This window comes from Lytechinus variegatus, chromosome 6, assembly GCF_018143015.1.
Source record: "Lytechinus variegatus isolate NC3 chromosome 6, Lvar_3.0, whole genome shotgun sequence".
NCBI classification, from domain to species: Eukaryota; Metazoa; Echinodermata; class Echinoidea; order Temnopleuroida; family Toxopneustidae; genus Lytechinus; species Lytechinus variegatus.
The window spans coordinates 30751338-30768438 of record NC_054745.1 but is presented as its reverse complement, the minus strand read 5'-3'; the positions used below and the strand labels follow the sequence as shown (position 1 = coordinate 30768438).

At 37.9% G+C, this 17101-nt stretch overlaps 1 protein-coding gene across 3 annotated transcripts; it reads left to right on the top strand.

Moving 5' to 3' along the window:
• LOC121417353 (galactose-3-O-sulfotransferase 2-like) lies at window positions 1-16179 on the top strand. Of its 3 annotated transcripts, none has more exons than XM_041611032.1 (3): window positions 1-260; window positions 12743-12862; window positions 14370-16179. In XM_041611032.1, the coding sequence occupies exons 2-3, from the start codon at window positions 12848-12850 to the stop codon at window positions 15573-15575; spliced, it is 1221 nt and encodes a 406-aa protein (XP_041466966.1). In that variant the 5' UTR covers window positions 1-260; window positions 12743-12847; the 3' UTR covers window positions 15576-16179. The 3 variants fall into 3 exon arrangements, with proteins under 3 accessions (XP_041466966.1, XP_041466967.1, XP_041466965.1); XM_041611033.1 differs by lacking the exon at window positions 1-260 and adding an exon at window positions 9670-10315 and having other exon boundaries at window positions 12746-12862; XM_041611031.1 differs by lacking the exon at window positions 1-260 and adding an exon at window positions 9671-10315.
• The last annotated feature ends 922 nt before the right edge of the window (window positions 16180-17101 follow it).

The window sequence follows — 17101 nt, the reverse complement described above, 5'->3', positions numbered from 1 at the left end:
TACCTCTTCGTGCGTGTATGAGGTCTCTTGAAAGAGAGAAGATAATGCTGATGCCCCTATAAAATATGATGATTGTACAGTTTCGAATATGATGTATGTTGGCAGTCATTACATTTGCACTGTTGAGGAGGAGACGAAGTCAGTGAACATGACTAGGGGGAGGATCGAGAAGAAGGCCCAGAACCGCCTCGAGAGGAGATCCTTCGTTGCTGCCCTACTTGTCAGGAGGCATAATGCGTTAACGGCCAACAAGTAAATAAGTAAGTTAAATTAAATTAGAATTAATTGGATTATTTAATCTAATTTTAAAAATGGTCTTTATTGATAATCAAACATGTAAACAATCATGAAAAAAAACAGCAAGAGCTGGGTAAATCATGTTTACATGTTGGTGTTGGCACATTATTAAATAGTAAAAACCATAGTAGAATTAGAATGCATTAAAAATGGCTAAACATATAAAAGTTAATACAATAAATTATTTAGATAAAGCATAAATGGCACTGAATGAATGAGTGTAATATGAACGGTAGACTTGAAGGATAGGAGACTGACACTTATTTAAATGACAAAAATAACTGTATGATGGGGCGGGGATGACCATTTTGTATTACCTTTCCTAGTCTTTTGTAGAGTATGTCAACCAAAAAAGCCAATGGACTGTTTTTAAATCTTGTCGTTCTTATTGGAAATTGTTGATAGTCGTTTGTACGACGAAAAGATATGTTTGTATGTTTTTTAGAGGTAGTCATGTCTTGCACAGAGGATGAGTTGAAAGTGATTTTGCAAAGTTATTAAGTAAGTGAGTGAGTTTATAAAGTTCCGCCGCACGCCGAGCAAACACTCACTCCTGAAGACGGACAGTCAACCTGTCCGAAACGTCGAGTCTCTCTACTACTCATCATCTTTACTCGCCGACTCAAGCCAGCATCTCATCACCAGCTCTACTACTCAAGCTGTTCTCACTCAACATTCCTTCTGGTTTACAGTCCTTTTCAGGACTATTTTCAAGAAAGAATACTCTATTCTCAAATCTCCACTTTCTCGCCTATCCACTTCTTCTCTTCTTCTATCCACTGTTTCTATAACACTCCACATGGTGTACCGTAAACCACATCAGCAATTGTACATGCCACCATGCAAACCTTCAAACAACATCTATATAAAGTAACTAAGTAAATAAGTGAGTAAGTAAATTAGTAAGTAATTTAGATTCTATTCATATTCGAGAGAAACGGGGACAAGGAATCTACATAATTATTTCCTCCGTTTGTTGTTGGTGGGGTTTTTTGGTGTTTTTTTTCGAGGGGGTCAGGGGATAATTCCCTTTCGTCGGGATTTGGACGCCCAGCCCCCAAAAGTGCCCCGATGCATCTAAACAATGGTTCCCTCAGTGATCCTTTAGTAGTTTTATCATTATTTCTATTTTGGTTTTATAATTATACAGTGTGTTTAACAAAAAAGGAAACCCGTTTTTGGAGATAGATTTCATATGTTTTTACGATAAATGTGGTACTTATTATATCAGGCAAGAGTGGGATCCCATCTCTCGTTTGAAACCAACAGCGAATCGCTCATGCACGCATGGCAGATTACAAACAATGAATATTGAGCCAGATCAGAAACAATTGCTGCAGAAACTTACTTGTGAATCTGAATCCACTCTCATTTCAGGATCAGTGAGAGAATCTTGATAAAGAATACAAAAGAAATGCTAATGAGCCAATCCGCGAACAAGCACGATCGTATCACGAACCAATCTTGTCCTATTTCAGTTTTCCAATTAAAATTTCAAACTCGTCTTGCTTATTAACGCATGAAGTGTTCGTCTCATATTAGTTATCAAAATAAAGAAGAATTGAATTATAGGATTATGTAAATGAAATGTCATAATTCATTTGTCGTTGAATTCAAAAGAGATGGGAATCCAGGTTTCCTTTTTTGTGGGACGCACTGTATTGTCGAGATACAAAATAAAATAGATTTTCATGTGAAATCGCAAAATCAAGAGGTTTATTTACTTCCCGTCCACATGCAGTGAAAGAACAATAAATAGTAAATATATCCCAAAGGGCATGTATTGATGATAATTGTGCGCCTGCATTGTTAGAAAATTTCAACTAAAAAAAAAAACCTGCAGCGAGGACACCTGTAATCATAGGCAGCGGAAGCGGGGGGGGGGGGGGTGGGGGGAGATCCCCGAAAAACATTTGAGGTGGGGGACGATCCCCATAGTTACTTACATGTATATGCATGAAAAAAAAGAGACTGCAATATAAACATTCAGCATATTGAGGAAATCAGCAATATGTAAATTTTGGAAATGGGCACTAGCTTTTTTATTTTGCCACAAGTATCTTCAAGTATTTCATCTGTATTTTGAGGAGTTTGGAGTATAATGTATATTGGCAGTCCCCCTAAAATTCCGCCGCCAATGCCTGTAATCTTACTGCACTGTGTAATATTACATGCATTTCTGTAAAATTACAGAAAATAGATTATTGGTATGTGTATAACCTTACAAATTTATTGTAATAAAACTGTTTACCCCCTTTTTGAAACAGACCTGTTCTATAAATTCTATAAAAATTGTATAAAATCTTTCAGGTTTCAGCAATTTACAAAATGACTTAGTTACTTCTTTCTGGAAAATCTGTTTTGTATTTTTCTTATGTAAAATCTTCTGTTTTACCTAACAGTGTGAATGATCAAACCTGTCTTAAAGGGCTGGTCCGGGCTGAAAGTATATAAGAGAATTCGCTGAGCAAAATGTCGAAAATTTCATCAAAATCGGATAATAGATAACAAAGTAATTGAATTTTAAAATTTAGCAATATTTGGTGAAAACAGTCGTCATGAATATTCATTGAGTGGGCTGATGATGTCACATTTCCACTTGTTCTTTTGTATTTTATTTTAATATGTGAAATATTGTTTATTCATTTTTTCCTCCAAGAACTAGAAAAATTGGATTGACAACTGATTAAGTGCATTAGATATTTATTGCTGACTTTATGTAATAACATAAGAAAACGGAATGTGGAGATGTGACATCATCAGCCCACCTAATGAATATTCATGGCGAATGTTTTTCACAAAATATTGCTAAATTTCAAACTTCAATAATTTTATTATACTTGTTATCCGATTTTGATGAAATTTTCGGCAATTTGCTCAGTGAATTCGACTCTATTGTTGTGTTGGGGTTGGATCTTATTGCTCTTTTATTTTCAACCAGACTTTAAATGAGACGAAGCAATACAAAGCTGTACAGTTCATATATACATTTATTAAATACTTGATGATGATGTTAACAAATAATACAGGAACATGAGTAAGTCTGATGGTGACTATACTCTGCAGTATAAAATATAAACTCTTCTGTAGCTGTCTGTATGCTGGAACAATCTGTAAAGTAATCTGCAACCAATCTATAACCAATCTGCATTCTCTGAAGTAATCTGCTTTTGGTTCAGAAGTGAACCCCTTTTATATTGGTCTGGTCTACACTCTACGATCAAACAGGTGTTGGTCAACCTTGGACGCCATAACTTTACTCTGAATTGGGGGAGTTGATCTTTTATGGAGAACATGAAATGTAGTGAATAAGAAACCCATGAAATGTGTGTGCGTCAGAAGTTTTAGCTGGAAGAAGAATGAGTAATACTTTCTAATGAAAGTTGGAGCTGGTATACTTCCTGTATAGAAGTATTGATTAAAGTATTGATTATGTATAGATATAATATTGAATATGTGAGATATGTCTTATCATCACATAACACTATGTATTAATTAAGATATACATATTTTCAGCCTGGACCATCCCTTTTAGGCCACCGCATACCCTATAAATCTGCGACCCAATTTAGAAATAAAAAAGTTTTAGAATTTAATGTTTTGTGAAGGACAGACGAAAGAGAGAGAGAGAGAACACAAAGCATTCCCAACCATACATTTATTAATGAAGTATGAAATGTGAAATTGAAAAATGCCTGTGTGTCCATGTAGACATGGTAGAAAGCATGTGAAGATACACGAATATACATCCTAAATCATGCAAACATAGGATTGTCCATTATTAGATCATGCATGTCATGAGAAGTCTTTTAAATTTTGTTAAGACGATTAAATCAAAGAAGAAATCATTCAGAAGCAGAGGGTGAATCTGATACAGCAATAAAAAAAAGCAGACATCGAAATTACATTTTTTTTTCATTTAGGCATATAAGTGTTGGCGAACTATCAAAACCAAACACAATTTCTTTATCATATTTTAAGAATAGATGAAATTATTTGGTTAAGTTTCATTTAGTATACCGATTAGCAGAGAACTATTAAGAATTTCAAAGCGGTTTGTTTTGCACTTGAATTGTTGAAATTTGGGAGTGCTTCTTAGGGGGTGTTGCAAGAAAATATTTGCAATCAATATTCTGTGGCAATTTTACAACTGACAGATCAATTTATAACCGCGGAAAATCAGAAAACTCTGCTCGCAGATTACAAGTTAATCACGAATTTGCAATTAATTGCAAGATATATGATTGATTTAGAGACCAAAAGTAGACTTGCAATAGATTGCAAGTTTCTTGCAACATACACCACATTAGTGTCATGTTGGTTTTCTTTTAAGGGGATAACCATGATACAGCAATGTGAGTTTTCTACTGTAAAGTTCATAGTAACGGCGTTTTATCAAGAAAATTCTAAACAGCTTTTTTACCGCAGGTGCCCTTGTGGGTGTTTCATAAAGATATCCAGAAGTTAAGAGCGACTTTAAAAACGACTGGCGATCCATTCTCGTGTATGGTATTCATTAATTATCTAGCGCGTAAGAAAGGTTCTTTAGTCGTCCTTACTATCGGTCTTAACGTACGAACAGCTTTTTGAAACATCCACCCGGCTCCCTGTTTTTACCGACCGTGTGTGCAGATCCAAATCACGTTTTTATTTCGTAATCATCAACTCTTCACATTCGTTTAATGAAGCAATTTGAGAGAAAGGCATGCACTTTTGGGATTTACCAAATTAAACTCGAGGGATCGAGGCTGAAAATTCATATATAGCTTTACACACAGTGAGCAAAGTCACTATATACATGTATAGCAATGAAGGCAAATGAGCCCCGGAACTGGAAGCGGGGCTAGGGGCATTTTTTTTTGTTTTGAATACCCCCCCCCCCACACACACACACACACGCACACACTTTTACCAATAAACGTTAACTATAAACGGAAAAACTACCATCTGATTGTGATTTTCTTATGCAATATCAGCCCCACCCTCCCACACACACTTTAAATAAAAATTAAATGTTCCAAAGTCTCTGCCCATCATAGTAAACATGGTTAATGAAATCCGAGGAATTACCTGAAATTGTCGGAACTTAAAATTCATTCAGCGCTGACAAATTTTTATGAAATGCCCCCCCCCCCCTAATAAAATAATGTCACCACTTTGTCAACTTCCGTATTGCTATATTTTTTCAAGATTTTGCGCGAGATTTTTCTCTTTCGAAACCAAACGAACCGGCAGCACTTCTTTAATGGATTCGATGTAAGTATGATATTTTTCCGGTCGCAAGCTTGAAACCAGATCGACGGATTTTACCTGAAATCCACTGATCAGGGGATAAATTGGGAATATGGATACACGTCTATTGTCAAAGGGGAAATTCATGCTTTATGGATTTTTTTTACCCCTCTCGAAATGTGCAGCGTTGCAATAGTTTTACGAATACTTTCACACTAGATGATATACAAAAGAGACTTTTCGCTCCGCTACGCACGACGCATTCAAGAACATAATGTAATGGAAATGCCAGTCAAATGACAACGAATAACTGGGAAGTCTTAAGCGAAACTTGGTAAAACGGAGCAGCAGGTTCATCCTAGGTCTCGCAGCTGACGAGAAATTGTAAATATGTCGTTGGTCCAGAGTCCAGGAACGTTTTGATTCACCAAAAAAAATCGACAAAGACTTCTTGGTTGCGCTTTGTCATGAGAGACATTTGAAAACAATTTTTTTTATGTTCTTGAATCGGTCCAGCGTTATGGAGAATAAAACCTTTGCTATTACCTATATACACACATATTCACTGCAAAAACTCTGGTGTTGATTTAACACCAGCCCGGAATCTATATATACCAGAGAAGTGTTAAACAAGACCAATTTCAATTTGTTTAACAAATTTTCGGCATTATGATTTCTGACTTATGATTTATGATTTTCATACAGATCGAGCATACTGATCTTATGATTTTCATTACAGATCGAGCATACTGATCTTAAACAAATAGGAGTAATGCCGAAAATTTGTTAAACAAATTATAATTTCCTCCTATAAAAAAGCCTCTTAATTTACTATCTATTGTCCACGGCGGACGGCATTTGAATAGTAATGAGTCAGAAAGAAGAGGATCGAGGGTATTTGAATTCCAGTTCATCGTGGCTTAGCCGTGAACCAGAATAGCCTGGTGGTTGAGTCGCTGCCCGGAAAGCAGTAGATGGCAGGTTCGAATCCCACTGGTTCCAATTTTTTCTGACTTATGATTTATGATTTTCATACAGATCGAGCATACTGATCTTATGATTTTCATTACAGATCGAGCATACTGATCTTAAACAAATAGGAGTAATGCCGAAAAAATTTGTTAAACAAATTATAATTTCCTCCTATAAAAAAGCCTCTTAATTTACTATCTATTGTCCACGGCGGACGGCATTTGAATAGTAATGAGTCAGAAAGAAGAGGATCGAGGGTATTTGAATTCCAGTTCATCGTGGCTTAGCCGTGAACCAGAATAGCCTGGTGGTTGAGTCGCTGCCCGGAAAGCAGTAGATGGCAGGTTCGAATCCCACTGGTTCCAATTTTTTCTGACTTATGATTTATGATTTTCATACAGATCGAGCATACTGATCTTATGATTTTCATTACAGATCGAGCATACTGATCTTAAACAAATAGGAGTAATGCCGAAAATTTGTTAAACAAATTATAATTTCCTCCTATAAAAAAGCCTCTTAATTTACAAGACCAATTTCGTTTTGGTCTGACACCAGATGAGTGTTTATACAACATCAAGGTTTGATTCCAAACTGGTGTTGTTTCAATACTTCTCTGATGTGGATATATAGATTCTGGGCTGGTGTTAAACCATCACCGGAGTTTATGCAGTGTACACACATCATACCTTGTTCTGAGTTTTTGGGGGTGGGGTAGGTGTGTTTTATCGCTGAGTTACATATGCGTTCATACCAGGAAGTAATTAGCAAATGAAGGGACGAGGTCTAAAATGAATGGTCTCATCCTCAGGACGGCTACTTATTAAAAAGTGGAAATTACATGTAAATAGAATCAAATCAATTCAAACCTCCATGTAGGTTATTGATCCAATGGCCGTATAGCCTATGTGATACAATGTTGAACTGTATCATTTTTTTATATTATGAATATAATTATATATTTCCCATATAGGCTTAGTATAGAGCATAGGCATTACATTTCAGGTTCCATCACGAAGCATCCCTTTAAATCTCCCAAGATTCACGTCTCCCTATATTCCATTTTTCCCCAGATGTTTTGTTGTTGACCTTGACTGATTTCGATACGTTTGTAAATTACTCGTCGTGTTTTTATCTCAAACGGGTCTGAATCGATAGACTAGGGTCGGCTACACGTTTTGAGACACAGAGTAATAATTTGCTTTGACACCGGGGATGCGGGAGATCACCGTAATGACACAATAATGGCACAATATGCCATACTCATGTCGAGCTAGTACCTCGTATTTCAAGTTCAACTCGCGATGTTGATGATGGAGTCACTCACCTTCAGCGCATGGATGGAGTACAATCTTGATCACGTAATCAGAAATTCATTCCCAAGAAATGAAAATAAGATTGGACCTTCAAGATTAAGGTTCCCACCTGTTGTTGGGATCGGTATGACACGCCCACAATATAACCGCATAGTGACAATCACCCTCGACCAATAGCAGCGGGAAGGAAAGAGAGAGAGAGAATGAGATAAGGCAAGGAGGGGGAGAGAGGGAGAGAAGAGAGGCAGGGACAAATGGGTGAAGGGAAAGGAGGGGAGTGAAAGTGTGTATGAGAGAGGGGGGGGGGGGAGAGTTCGAGAGAAGAGGAGAGTTGAGATTTGATGTTGGGGATTTCTGTTTGTGTAATTTGATTTAATTTTATTTTCATTTCTTGGGAATAAATTTTAAATGACTCAGAGAGAGGGGAGGAGAGAGAGAGGGAGAAAGATCAAGGGAGATTGAGGCAGATGAATAGTGTGTGTGTGTGTGTGTAAAAGAGGGTGGGATGAGATACGGAGGATGTAGGCCTACTAGTTAGATTTCCAGTTAAAGATTTATTAAAGATAGATATATTTTAATTTCACTCAATTTCCTTTAACAGAGTGTAAAATTGATTGATTGATTGATTGCATTAGTTCTCTTTCATTCCAAAATTCAACAATGCAATGTAAAGCAAATCACAATAATATAATAAAAAGAAATGAAAATAAAGGAACCAAATGGAAAGCAAGGCATAGATGGATGGATATAGTCAGAGCTGCTCGATGAATGTCAAGTCAGAGTAGTAGGTCCATGGGGTCCACGGTATATGGGTTCCCTAAAGTAAGAGAGAGTGGGAGAGAGGAGAAAAGGTCAAAGAAATTGAGTTTTATCGGTCTTACGTTAGGCAATCCGATGATATAATTTCCGCATCGAGTTGACACGTTGCAATGTTGGCTATTCTGTGCAATGAAATCATAAATTGTTCGCCGGATAATGACCATACCAGAGGATACATGGATGCACGCAACTGCAGCGCAATGCATCAAGAAACAAACCTGTCTCCTCAAAAATCCCTGGGGCCCGTTGCATAAACCTTTGTCATAAAAAAACACGAGCAAATTAGAAACAAAAACTCTTATCACACAAAATTATGCCATTGAAAATTGCACATTAAAGAAACTCTGGCAAAAATATTGCCAGAGTTTGTTTTTATCATTATGGCAAATGTTCTATGCAACGTGCCCCTGCACCGGTTGAACAAATGACGGATGTAGGACTATAGTATTCGACTAATAACGATTTCCTTCATTAAAGGACAAGTCCAACTAAACAAAAGGTTGATATGAATAAAAAGAGAAAAATCCAACAAGCACATCACTGAAAATTTCATCAAAATCGGTTGTCAAATAAGAAAGTTGTGACTTTTAAATTTCGCTTAATTTCACAAAACAGTTATATGCACATCCTGGTCGGTATGGAAATAAAGAGACTGATTACGTCATCCACTCAGTGTTCTTTTGTATTATATTATATGAAATATTCCACTTTTTCCCTCATTGCCAAGTGAAAAAAACCCCATTTAATTCCTCCCTGAACATGTGGGATTAGCATTTTTTTATACTAGATGGTTCAGTCAAGTTGGCCCTTATTTTCAAGTCTGTAAAAAAGTTTAAATATTGCATAATTCAAGCAATAAAAACAAAAGAAAATAGTGAGTGGGAGACATTATCAACTCTCTCATTTGCATGTCACTGAGTTGTGCATATATCACTCTTTTGTAAAAAAAAAAAACTAAAATTCAAATGTAATAACTTTCTTACTTTACATCCGATGAAATTTTCCGCATTATGCTTGTTTGATTTTTCTCTGTTGGTTCAAATCAACATTTTTCTGGGGTGGACCTGACCTTTAACAATTGGATGTAGAAATACAGAAGTGATGCTTTATCCAGTGCAGTACACAAGAGGAAACCGTACTGGAAGTTAGTTATCGACAATATAACTGCGCATGCGTCTACGGTGAGCTGTATTTTGCTTATACGATGACAGTAGGTCCATGCTCTCACAGGTATGGTCTATTTATATTTGTCATCAGATGAGTAGGACCAATGTTGATCTGTAGCATCTAATGATTTCTCCTGTCGCTGATCGGGAATTATTACATGTATCTCTCTCTGCTATGGTAACTCAAGTTCTGAAGTAGGGACCTGACAGGGTAGCTTTTGTTGGAATAATGCCAAGCTTGTATATAAATGGATGAATATCACCAACTGCATGGGAAACATTTTACCATTTTACATCTCAGTTAAATCAGCTATCCGGCGTAGTAGCTGACCGTATAGACTGACCGTATAGACGGCAGAAATAATACTCGTGGCCTATTGATGAAATTATCTTCTTGCACGAAATGCTTTTAGAAGTTGTTTGAACCAGGCATCATCTGTACCGTGAGATAGGATCCATAATGGATGTACAAGCCTGCACACTGCGCTGATTGAGTGGTGACAAAATCAGTTGGTAAGTATTGGGATGAGAATACCTACTTTATTTAAACAGGTGCACTGCAAAAACTCCAGTGTTGATAAACACCAGCCCGGAGTCTATATTATAATGATTGTACTTGCTTATACAGCGCTTAATACTTACTTTGTCAGAAGTCTCTAAGCGCTCTACATTATATGCAGCATAATTACCCTGGTTTAGCAGCGCAGCTGTTACGCGCGCTGCGTTTCAAGGAATAAATTCCTGCCAGGTACCCATTTACCTCACCTGGGTTGAGCGCAGCACATTGTGGATCAATTTCTTGCTGAAGGAAATTACGCCATGGTTGGGATTCGAATCCACGACCCTCTGTTTCCAAGTCCGGATACTATCCACTGGGCCACAACGCTACACTAATGTCTACACCATTATGTCTACACCAGAGAAGCATTAAAACAACACCAGTTTGGAATCGACCCGATGCTGTTTTAATACTAATTGGTGTTGTATAAACACCTATCTGGTGTTAGACCAAAACGATACTGGTGTTGTTTAACACTTCTCTGGTGTGGACATATATAGATTCGGGGCTGGTGTTAAATCACCACCAGAGTTTTTGCAGTGTGATTGATCGTTCCATTCACTTTCACGGTCACTTTTCTTCGTTCAGTTCAGCTGTTTGGCAATATTATAGGCCAATATGTTCCATCTCTCAGTGAACGGACACGTTGGCTCAGTGGTAGAGCGCCAGCCTCATGAACGGAAGGTCGTGGGTTCGATCCCCGGCCGAGTCATACCAAAGGCTTCTAGAGTTATACCTTCTGCCTTCTTGATAGGGGGGGGGGTAACTGCCATTGAAGAGTGGACAACGTGCGCGACCCCCCAAAAAAAAAATAAAGCAGAAAGGCGGTCTTTTTCTTTCGCGGGTACACTGTTAAAAAAAAAACTGATTTTACAGAAAAAAGAGAAGATTATGCAAAAAGTGATATAAGAATCATTGTGTAAATTCACAAAACAGGAATTTTTCCGCAATTTAAAGAACAGGTTTGTTTAAAAAGGGGAAAGGGTGTTTTATTTAAGGAAATTTGTAAGGTTCCAAACACCTTACCCATTTCCAGTAATTTTACATGATATAATAAGTATAGTAAGATATAGTAAGATTACAGGTGTTCTTGAGACTCTGCTGCAGAACTTCTTTTATTTCAAGGATAAATTTTCTAAACAGTGTAGGGGCAGAACGCGAATAGTGTGTCAAAAAGACCAAAAGTGAGAAAAGAACCCCCTAAACCACGATGGTCTTAACCACGAATAGAGTATGAATTTGAATTTGAATTTATTAACAAACTTCATTCATTTGGGATGAACATTTTGTTTTAAAATGTATACAATGATAACATAAACAAAAACGTTCATAACTGTATGTGGTATAAATCAGTAATACAAAATAGATTTCCAATTATTATGCAGATAAGAATCTATATACAAAGAGAAATGACGAATTGAAAGGGGAGAAATAATGAAGACTTTTTGATATTTTCCTAAAGATTAAAAGAAATCGACTATTGGTAAAGAAAAATGTACACCAACACTTTGGAATGTCGATGATTTGGTCAACATTGAGCAATATATACGTTCGGACACCTGTTCATCCACTCATTCAGCCCCCCCTATAGATCGCAAGGGCCTCCTAACAATGGGAGGGCAAAAATCCCGCAAAATATATTCATTCGAGCCAGCCCATTCCCATTTTTTTTAAATATATATAGCTGATTGACAAAGTGTGTCGATCTAACGCTGATTCTATGATATGGAGGGTAACTACTGGGGGGCGTTTCATCAATATTTTCGTCCGACAAGTTGTCAGATCTGACAACTTTCCTGGATTCTGATTGGTTAAGAAGCACTGTTACTATAGTAACTGTCGGATAAAACAGGACTTGTCTGCCGGACAAAACGTCTGACAAGTTCTTTCATGAAACGCTCCCCCGAACTTCCTTTTCCCCAAATTGGAGAGAAATATCACCAACTTTGAAACTATAATATTATGACTGGCGGGAGGACAAGGGCTATTTTACTGTTTCGGGTGATGAATTGGATCCCTCGATCAGGTCATGTCTTTATATTTATAAATGCTGGCTTATTTCTTAAATGAGCCGGTCGAGGGACCCTATTCTGGTCATATATGAATTGCAATATATATATCCTACATATCCACTGGTAGTAAAAAAAAAATCGCCCCGAATTTTATCCTTAGTTTTTCATGATTTTTAATTGTAAGTGCCAATTTAACACACGAGTCTAGTCTAGATCTGGGCGTTAGTGGTTATTTCTTCGGTTTTCCGAACGAATAACGTCCAGATCTAGACGACATCGGTACTGGTAGAGCGGCAGCTAGGCTGGATGTTAGGCGTACATAGCTTTTTTTAATATCATCTCTGTAATCATTTTCATTTTTCATGTCAGCAGAGACATGGAACGAGGATGCAAGCTAGCAGAATGAGAAAGTGGTGATACTTTCGCCATAGATGCATCTGTAACCACGGCCAGTCTGCCCATATACCAGTCAGGATGGAACTCAGGAAGGTTCGTTCTGTTTACTTCTTGTGGGTTTTAAAGTCCTGCCTGGATTTGGAAGATTTAGATACTCGGAAGGGATATGCGAACCAGGACCCAGTCTTACATGAGTTACGATTTATCTTATCACCTTAAACCATATGGAAATCCAACATTGCCATAACTGTTTTCCAGGAAATTTGCATGATGTCCCTTGTAAATAAGAGAACCAGCTGAATTTTCAAGAAAACAATATGTCATTATGCACCACATCCATGACATCTAGAAAATATTTTGAACAAACGGACACTTTAGATGTTGACGTTGCTGGCTTTCCATAGTTGTGATTGATCGGATCAAACGTATTTTCTTGTAAGACGGGCCCCTGGGTTTGGAATATACTCGGAAGAGATATGGGAACCTGGGCCCCTTCTCACAAGGAGTTACGATTGATCCAATCAATCACAACCATGGAAAGCCAGGAACGTCAACATATTTATTTCTACAGGAAATTTGCACATATCCTAAGTAAACAAAAAGAATCACATAAGAGGACGATGAATGGATGAATATACATCATATCTAGACAATATTCTGAACAAACATCATAATAGATGTTGATGATGCTGGCCATCCATAGTTGTGGTTGATCGGATCGATCGCCACTAAGACGAGGTCTTTGTCATACTCGGCAGCGACTTTTTAAAAACTCCTTAGCTTGATCATTTTAAAGGAATTAATTTCCTCATTAAGCATGGAGCGTTGTGGCCCAGTGGATTAGTCTCCAGACTCTGAAATAGAGGGTCGTGGGTTCGAATCCCAACCATGGCGTAATTTCCTTCAGCAAGAAATTGATCCACAATGTGCTGCACTCAACCCAGATGAGGTAAATGGGTACCTGGCAGGAATTTATTCCTTTAAACGCAGCGCGCGTAACAGCTGCACTGCTAAAGCCAGGGTAATTATGCTGCATATACTGTAGAGCGCTTAGAGACTTCTGACAATTATTAAGCGCTATATAAGCATGTATAATTATTATTATAATTATCATTAAAATTCTATCGAAATCATATTTTCCAGCGGGCGGCAGCAGGGAAATCTGTAAGAGGCCACAGACTCGATTTTTTTTTTCGCAGTTGAATAATAAGGTTCATACTGATCCACCACGAGAGTATTTTCTTATACCCTTTTCTTCTCTTTCTCTCTTTGAAGAAAAAATATCCTCTCTTACTTTCCTCACTACTCAAAATTGCCCCGGAAAAACGCAATTTTTCTCTTGAATGATAGAGCTAAATTTTGATGTAGAAGTAGCAATGTAGAAACAAATTGTTCCCTTACCCAATTAATGTAATGACGAAATTACGGAAGTTTAACTCGCCAAGTAATGCCATAACAATATAAATCATTTGGTTTCCTCAGTTTTGGAGTTTTTTTAATCGCATTCAGCAGTGTTTTACATTCTGTAAAACGTTTTTATCCCTCAGTCATCATTTGTACTTGGTAACATTTGCATTCTTTATTTTCTTTCTATTTTCAGAAAGAAATGATCCCCTTAATCTGTACCATCGTTGCCGTTTTGATGTGTGTCATCTTTAGCCACCACAATGGTTTTACCGTCGTGCAAACCATACAGACCGGGCTAGATGTGGAACCAGTGCAATCAGTATCACGGAAACAACTCCCTAAACCGGCAACAAGCCTCGTCTTTGTTAAAACCCATAAAACTGGCGGGACGACTTTGGCATCGATTCTCAACCGATTCGGGTACAAGCATCGTCTCTCGTTTCTCTTCAATCGGGGAGATAAGATCCATGGCCATTTCCGGTTGTCTAAACTTGCTAAAAAGAAACCTCGCAGCTTCCTGCCTCCGCTTTGCGTTGCTACGGGTGACTACACACATTACAGGAATTACAGCATGATGACAGCGCATCTGAGGTTTCTACCAAATCTAGAAAACCTGAAACGATTCATGAAATCCGATTGCAAGTATGTGTCTATCCTCCGTGAGCCGAGCGCGCAGTGGGAAAGCGCGTTTTCCTTTTTCGGCGCTGCGAGCTCCATGCATATCAGTAAAAGTGGGCGGGGGAACACGAGCGTTGCGAACATCGCAACGTTTCTGAGTAAGCCTGAATATTACTGGAATTCCGCCAGGGGTGGCCATGCCAAGTTCTACTCGAGAAACGGACAGCTTTTCGAATTCACCGAAGATGGCGCTATCCACATGTATGAAGACATCGTCAATGACACGATTGAGCAGCTCGATGAGCATCTCGACTTGGTTCTCATAACAGAACACTTCGACGAGTCCCTCATTCTTCTCAAAAATCTAATGCACTGGACTTTCAAAGATATATTATACGTGAGGAAAAATGCCCGAGCAAGAACGTCCAATATAACCGAAGAACAACGGCAACAAATAAGAGAGTGGAACAGTGCCGATGTTTCTCTTTACAGTCATTTCAATAGGACGTTATGGAGAAAGATAGAGGAGGGAGGAGCTACTTTTAATAAAGATTTACGGACGTTCAGGAGAATGATGCGGGACTACGCTACGGGGTGCGGTATAGAGAACAAGGAAGCCGCGCGGAAGGGACAGAAAATGTTGCGCGTCGCCCACGTGACCAAGAACAACTCGCTTTTCTGCAAACGACTGGTGAGCGAAAACTACGAGATTTCGACATTGATCATGAAAAGACAAAGATTGGGAGCCCTATGCGATGTAAAGAGGAACAAGGTTTTATAAACATGCGTTGAGGATATCCGGTTTTTTGAAGGGTGAGGATATTACAATCTAAAACAAAAGAAATTATTGGAAAAAAAGCAGGCATTTTTGTTTAAATGTCAAAATTAAATGACCTTCAAAATATAAAGGATATTTTTTACGTGGACTCTCTTTTAAAAAGCGCTTGAACATTCCGTTTCATGATGTTGTACATTCAGTGCAATGATTGCGCCCCCTTCGGCCATGTTAAGATAATTTTAGAAACCGAAGAATCTAAATGACTTGTTAATGGTTCAGCTGAATGCAATTGTTATTTTAGCAATTTGAATATTTTCTAATCAAATCATTTAGTTTATGGCAAATTTGACTTAGACAAAGTCTGATTATGAGTAAAATATTCTTAGCAAATGACTTTACGTGTCAGTCCAGTCAATCGACAAATATTCTTTAGTCATTTTAATTAGCTTGTTTTAGAGAAAAAATATATATAGAAGGGATTGGGGTAAGTTAACACCTGGATTTACTCCGAAGGTGTTGCTCCCGATCTGCATTCAATAATGAGTTTGCTACAATTTTAATTGTGGATTGTAAATGAAATAAAAAATATCAAACACTTTGGGAATAGGGCTATATGTTCATAGTCTCAACCCGTCTTTATTTTCTCTTTAATAAAACATTACATTAAGTTAAGTATAATAAGACCATGAAAAAGGAGCTGCATGGCTTGGATGTTATGAACTATTTAGGGTATTTTTTGGAGGGGGAAGCGTAGTCTCCTATGCAGACTCTGAATGGCTCGTGAGGTGGGATCTGCTACTGGTTTGAAAGGGCGAGCGACCTAGTCTGCTATACAGACTCGTTGAATCAGCTAAGGTACACACACTGCAGATTTGGGTCTACATTTGTAGACTAGGGGAAGCGAGTGCGGTGAATGTTTTGAAACTGTTGATTTCGTAATAAATTCGTCTTGTATCAAGGTGTCAAACATGGCTAAGGCAAGTCAATTTAAAGTGTGATGAAGAAAAAATATACAATATACAATAGTTTAACGGAAATGCCAATGATGGGAAAAATGGGACAACGGTCGACCACCGCTATACCTGCCAGGCTTGTGACATCACCCCGGGGGGCCACTTCCATTCACGAGTGGATACCATGCGCTACCAAGGGGTCTCGAAAAGCACCCTAAACACGTAATTTCCATATTCTGAAAACGAACCCCTTAACAAGTATTGGAGTGAGAAACCCTACCCTTAACAAGTATTGGAAACAAAAACGATACTCTTGGCAAATATTCCCTGAAATGAACCCCTAAACAAGTACAGGAATGTTTTATTGTTACGGTTCCTTCGGTCGTCGGCTTTATACCTTATTTGGTTTAGTACGACCCCACTTCTACACCTCGCGCAAATCGGACTCTAAACACGAAGTGTTGGGGCAAATGACTTCCTTTATAAAAAAAATAATTTTGTTTTATCATCCACGCAAATTAGACCCTAAACACGTAATTTTCCTAACGAAATAGATACCCTTTTTTCATTATTTTT